Raw genomic sequence first — 7,335 nt, 5'->3', positions numbered from 1 at the left:
CTAATGGAATAGAAATTTTATTCTAATGAGTATAAGTAATCTTTTTTCCAGGAATCTAGTTAGAATTGAAATAATATTTCGCGGTATAATTGTTTGTCCTTTAAAAAGAATTTATGTCAAATCACCGTTTAACAATGTACTGTTCGATAGGCTAATCACATGATTGGAAATTAAATCTAAATATAATAGTGTTTAATATAAGAAAGCATACAACCGTGGCAATTTGAGAATAATAACTGAAAAAAACCATCATATCACATGATTTTGACAAATACACCAGGAAGACAAACATCTAAAATCCTTGAGGTAAGTTAAAAGCTTATATTGGACTTAACATACTTTGTGACAAATTTCAGATCTTCATTTATGGACAGCATATATTTTTTTCTCGGATAACTTATTAGTGGTATAAACAGGTATAATCATCAAATTGAGCGATGGCTTTTAAAAGAAGAACATTAATTTAGACGCTCATTCTTTGCTTTTGGTAAGGATTTTAAATTCCATGTCATGATATGAAACACTGTATTTCTTTTCCTGGAATAAAAAGCTTTGCTAGAATGACCAAAAATATATTCAACTTTACCTTCACTAGTAAACGAATTTTAGTCTATAACCTTCAGTTTGAGCTTAACATCATCTAAAAAGTCTGAACATTAAATTACAAAGTCATGTTCTATCTTTCATGCAAAACATTTCACATATTTATCATATGAAGTAAATTCAGTACTATTCAAACAATTAGCTCAAAGTTAATTCAGTACTGTTCAGAACCTTTTGAGATAATTCAGTTCGATTATAATTTGTATAGTTTAATAACAACTACTAAACAGTCTGAAAAAAGTAATATAAAAAAAATACTGAACTCCGAGGAAACTTCAAAACGGAAAGTCCCTAATCAAATGGCAAAATCAAAGGATAAAACACATCAAACGAATGGACAACATCTGTCATATATATATGAAAATTAAACTGAACAGATATTGACTACAAGCGATTTGTCTGAACAATTCTGATTTTCACCGTAAGGGATAAGTTTGAAAATGACTTAATACTAGTATAAATTAAAGTAGCAACAATATCGCAATCCAAGGAACATCGAAACAGAAATGTTATAGCTAAATTAGTCAATCTCTATAAAACAGTTTGGGCTCTTTTATTGGAGGTACCTGTGCTAGGTCAGGGGTACGGCGGTTGTTTTCCATTTGTTGGATGTGTTTAAGCTTTGAATCTGCCATTTTATGTTTTTTTATATTTTGGATTTCACTTTGGAGTTAAATGTTTTTGTTATTTTTAGTTTTAATAACCAATATATTTGTAGCTCTGTGTTTAATAAGCATAATTTCGTATGATGCTATCAACTTTAAACAAAGCTGCATTTGATTTAAACTGAATAAACCAAAGTCCGATGAAGCTAGTCTAACGAAATAGTACGGTTTTTTTATAACATTTTTTAAAGTCTTTATACATGTTATAACCTAAATATATTGCATAATTTAAATTGTCAAGTAGAAGATGATTCTGTTTGTGTAATTGTATTATTGTGTGTACTGATCAATCCACACTCACATAGATGTGTATGTTATTAGTGTCTATAAAACACTTATCAGATATACCAGCTTTGAAATATTGTTTAACGCCATAGCAAAAACTCATTAGTGACACTCAAATCATAAGAACAAGATAAAGTACGAATATGGTATATGCAATTTAAACATATACATTTAGTTCCGCGAATACTGTTAACATAAATCACCCCACATATTTTCGGCGAATTGTAAAATACCATATTTGTTTTTTTAAATAGAACATGAATTGTTCAATTCCACGACAAATGTTATCCCACATATTAGAAACATTTTATTATACCGTTTTCTATAAATAGAACATGAATTGTGTTGTCTTTGTACACAGATTTAAATCACCACTATGTGTTATTTAATTTGACAATACATGCATTAGAGCATTGGTAATCATTTTAACATTACAAAGACCCTACGCTCCTACATTCAAACATAACAAAAATACGATTTAGTTCAATAACCTGTCATTTGTTGAAAATATTTTGAAAATCAAAATCCTGAATAAAGGCAACAGCAATATACAGCTGCTCGAAATTCATAAATCGGTTGAGAAAGAAACAAATCCGGGTCACAGACCAAAACCGAGGGAAACGCATCAAATATAAGAAGAAAACTACGGCACAACAGAAATACAACATTAAAATGTAAAAAGAGGAACGAAAGATACCAGGCTAAAAATAAAAAAGACAAACAGACACACAATAGAACACATGACACAACATTGAAAACTTAATAAGCAACAAGAACCCCACCAAAAACTAGGGGTGATCTCAGGTGCTTATGTTATAACAAATCCGGTAAATAGTCTATTTCGGTAAGTCATATTCATTAAATGGAAAGGGATTGTAGTTACGACGTAAGGAAAATATTCGATATCATTTGTGAAACGGTTATTCCATAACGGTCCGTGAAATTTACGAAGGGATGATTTCAACTTCGTCATTTTGAACTCTTGGTTTAATAGCTTTCTGTGAGCAACAACCCTCTATCATGAAAATCATGATAGGAAATGCAAGCACGGGAATGTCGTATTTGGAGATATACATCCCGTATGCAGGTACTGCACACACACAGAAACGAACTATAATATAACAATGGCCATTTTCCTGACTTGGTACAGGACATTTTAAGAAAAAAAAATGGTGGGTTGAATTGGTTTTGTGGCATGCCAAACCTCCCGCTTTGATGGCAATGTTAAATATAGCATTAAAATGACAACATTACATGCCAGGTCTACAATACAAATAAATGGGAGAAAATTTAGGACAGAGATACACATGAATAATAGCTAGCAAAAGGTACCAGGTTTAAAATTTAATACGCCAGACGCGCGCCTCGTCCACACAAGACCAACCAGTGACGCTCAGATGAGAAAAGTTCGAAAGCCAAAACAAGTACAAAGTTGTGACCAAAACGGCTAGGGTTTTCTGCATTGGATAAGAACATCCTTATTATTTAAAATAATTCATACTTTTGTAAACAGTAAATTTTATAAAATTACTATATGATAGATATACATGATAATACCGAAGTGCTGACTAACTACAGAATAAAAACGGATACATTACATAAAACAACATAAACCAGACATAATTATACACAGCCGAGTTAGCCAAAGCCATTAACGCACAAAGTGACGTCACATTTGAATTTCTAAAATGATTTCCCAAAATAAGATAGAATAAGGATAGAATTCAAGATTAGATTTGTAAGACTGATATGTCATTTATTAAAAACAATGAACATTACAATACCTAATGAATGGCTATTATTTATTTTGAATTTATTGAACCATAAAACTAATTTTTGACTCTTCACATTGAATAATATGCAAAGCGGATTATATAAAATGTGAAGAGTCAAAAATCGGTTTTATGGTTCAATAAAATCAAAATAAGTTATTGCCATTTATTATAAATAAATTTCTATCAAAAATAAGGCTCAAAGAACTTTAATATTATATATATATTAACAATAGCAACGTACACACATGTTGGCGTATGAATACACAACGTCAGAGTGGGCGTGTCGCCATCAAAATTGACAACATTAAAAATAAAACTAATAATTTTAACCAATCAGAAGACAGTAAATACACCATAATTTATTTATTAATTGATATCAAATTGTGGTAGTAATTAGATAATTAATTGTATTATCTAGCTATGTTGGTGTTTCTACTGAATCAAACTGAAAACCAAATATATCATATAAACTTCGTTGATCCAAACTAAAATCTAATAAATGAACTGGATGATTAATTATCTTTGCCATAACACACGAATACAACAGAATAAAACTAAGATTTACAACATTACTACAAATCTTAAGACAATTGACAAAATCCGATGACAATAACAAATATAACATCAAAACTAGATACATGAATTTGGGATGGAAAAGTACCGTGACACGTCTTATAGCAATGCGAATTCACACTTAGAAAAACAGTCCCAATCGGGAATAAGTCACGTTCGGTAATTAAAAGATCAGACGACGTAATGACAAACCACAATCTAACACGTGGTAAAAATGTCCTTATTTAGTTTGGACAAAGAAACATCGTATGGATCAACCAATTCCTGATGGTGTCCGTAAAATTTACGGAGTTAAATGTCCTCCTCATAACTTTGTTGGAGCAGTTTTTGCGTAAGGAGCAAACTCCTGTATATGATGTCCGTATAGTGTGAACAAGCACGAGAATAACGTATCAATTGAGATATGTAAACACCATACGAAGGGGCAGAGGGTATGTTACTGCTAAGAAATGGGAAATTGATAATTACCAAGCCACGTCAAATGATATCACCTATAACAGACCAAACAGTAGACGTATTATTAATAAAGACAAATTAAAGAATAATATAATACGTTAACTATTAAGATTATAAACAACGTCAGTACGCAGAATGTATACACCAAGACCATGATGTTTTGTGTGAAGTTGATACGGAATATTTACACCAAGACCATCATGTAATATTTGTGAAGTTGATACGGAATATTTACACCAAGACCATCATGTAATATTTGTGAAGTTGATACGGAATATTTACACCAAGACCATCATGTTATATTTGTAAAGTTGATACGAAATATTTATTAAACACCATTCATAAAACTAGGGTTATCACGTTATACGTCCGATACCCTTGTTACATACTACTCATCAGGTGGGCCCCGAGTCAAAACAGTTGGAAGGCCAAAACTCAAACAAATTAACCAGAATCGATATCCAATGTGTTTTGGACCCTTTTTCCTAAAAGTAGAAAAACGCTTGTATTTCAACGAATCCAACGTTAGTTGTCTATGCACTACATATTCTTTAAAAAAATATACTCAACTGTTGAGGATAAATAGCTTTCAGAGTAAGAATGTATATATATCGTGTGTGGTTCCTTTAATAAATTACGATCAATTATAATTGCAAACTACCAACAAAATTCACCAGTGCAGCTTTTATCTTGAACGTGAAAATTGAAAACAAAGGGTAAGGTGCGATAAGAGATATTTAAAAGTTGATCTAAATGTTAAGAAATCTTTACGATCGAGGAATATAGACGAATACCAAAAGTTTTTTATGTAATAATGTCATATATACATAATTATATTTACCTTTTTCGGTGAACTAGGAAAACTGCTAAAATTATGCAATTGTCCATTCATTACTCCTTTGGGGAAATATCGTGCACAGCCAACAAACAACAAAATAATTTCAAAGATGTATTTTGTAACTTTTCTTAACCCCCGTATTGCCTCAGAGACGCATAAATATGTCAACACCGGCGGTGCCAGTGAGACACATATGTACATGTTAAATTTAATTATGCACGCACCTGTTCATTACCGCATCTCTCTAAAATTACACAATACAACGTTGACGTTCTCAATAGTTATATTATCTTTAACATATTTGTAAATCAAGTTACATAAACACTTTCAGGAATAAGGTTAAATTTTTATCATTTGTATTTGTCTATTTAATTATACTCTGATTATGTTTCGTTTTAGGATTTATTTCGCCTAACATGGGAAATTCTGGAAGTGTCCCGGAAACTGTGATTTATGTATGGGTACCACGAGATGGAAATATTATTGGTCACGCGTCTATGACTCTAAGTGATGATACCCATATCAGTTGGTGGCCTAATAATAAGGATGAAGATGAAATAAAAGACTTTAGGGTTGGCTTTTTTTCAGTTTGATTATTGTTGGGTTTTTTTAATTGCATCCAGTTCATATTTTATCCACACCCCAAAAAAAAGTAGCTGATTACAGAAAATACCGAAACTTTAACCCGGCCTCGTTAAGAATTTAAGTAGAATTACAATTATTACTCGTAAGTAATCAAGATTCTGAAATATACATTGCTATATCGTTATATATTCACTATTTTCATAGTATTGTTATATGAAGAAAGACCTTTATTTTAGAGAGGGGGCGAAACGTATTTTCTAACCCGAAAAGAAAAAAACAAATAACAAAATCAAAAGGACATCGATAGACCTGTTAACTTTTTATTTGATCGTTACTGATAAAACTTTTGTAAACAAAACGCGCGTCTGGCACACAATATTATCAGTCTGGTATCTTTAATGAGTTTTATTACTGGGTACGTCAAATGCAACAAAAAAAATCTAAATTATCAACATTTATCTTATCAAGCAGATCTCCACCGTTATTGTAAAAAGACATATATTTTGTAGTTGTGTGAATAAGATATTGATCTTGTGTAAGCCAGACGGGCGTCAAAAATAGATAAGAAACACAGATGCACTCATTTTTGTTTACAAATGTAAAAATCATACGTTGTTAAAAGCACCCTGGCCCAAGCATAATATTCGCTGAAACGCAAATTATCAAAACGTTTGGATTTTTTTATTGACAACATATTTGGAAAGCAAAGAATTTCATACATATTCATTTGAAAAAAAAACAAATAACGTATAAATAATAATCCTCTCGAAAATGGCTCCATTCCGAATGCAAAGCCGGCCGCCATTAGTCTTTGTGGTCAACTTCTTTGTAATTTATTCGGCCTTGGTCTGATGTCCTGCGGTTCTATGTCAATAAGAGTTGTCAATTTTTCTAAATTAAGTGAAGTTTAAAATGCAAGAATGCCGCTGACATTACTTGATATCTGTCCAATTCTATTAGCTGTGGTTAAAAAAATGAACCTATTTTATTAGTGTTGGACAGCCAAAGTACTCACACAATGTTTATTAAGTTATATGAAATATTGGTGTCTAACAAACCAAGACACGCAGCAAGGTACTTGTTTATTGATTAGACTATTTCTTTTTTTTTCCAGGTAAACGTTAGAGCAGAAACAGTTTTCAATTATGAGGTCGATAAGATTTGGCAAAACAGGGATGCAGATCATATTATAAGAATCAAAAAAGATGATTTGGACGAAGACGACATTAAAGAATGGTGGGAACACTTCAAAAGTAATCGAACATACCATCTATTGACTAATAATTGCTGTAATGCTGTGTATGATGCTTTAAATGCTGGAGGTGCAACTGACATTGCCGGTGGTCCTCTGCCTAACATACCACATCCAAATGCTGTAAAACGATATGCAGAAACGCTACGAGAGGCTCTGCAACAACGCAACCATTAAAAACTACATATAAAATAATATAAATGAAGCAATTTGATTATAAGTACAGAAATAAGGGAATTGCAGATAAATATTGTTGGTATTCATTATAATACATGGAATAAAATAACATAAAGTAACTCGTTA

At 31.6% G+C, this 7,335-nt stretch overlaps 1 protein-coding gene across 1 annotated transcript; it reads left to right on the top strand.

Moving 5' to 3' along the window:
* The first annotated feature begins 202 nt into the window (after window positions 1-202).
* Window positions 203-7,335, top strand: LOC139515691 (uncharacterized). Its single transcript, XM_071305346.1, has 3 exons — window positions 203-306; window positions 5,595-5,767; window positions 6,895-7,335. The coding sequence occupies exons 2-3, from the start codon at window positions 5,612-5,614 to the stop codon at window positions 7,207-7,209; spliced, it is 471 nt and encodes a 156-aa protein (XP_071161447.1). The 5' UTR covers window positions 203-306; window positions 5,595-5,611; the 3' UTR covers window positions 7,210-7,335.

This window comes from Mytilus edulis, chromosome 3, assembly GCF_963676685.1.
Source record: "Mytilus edulis chromosome 3, xbMytEdul2.2, whole genome shotgun sequence".
Lineage (NCBI taxonomy): Eukaryota > Metazoa > Mollusca > Bivalvia > Mytilida > Mytilidae > Mytilus > Mytilus edulis.
This window is presented reverse-complemented; position numbering and strand designations above follow the sequence as displayed.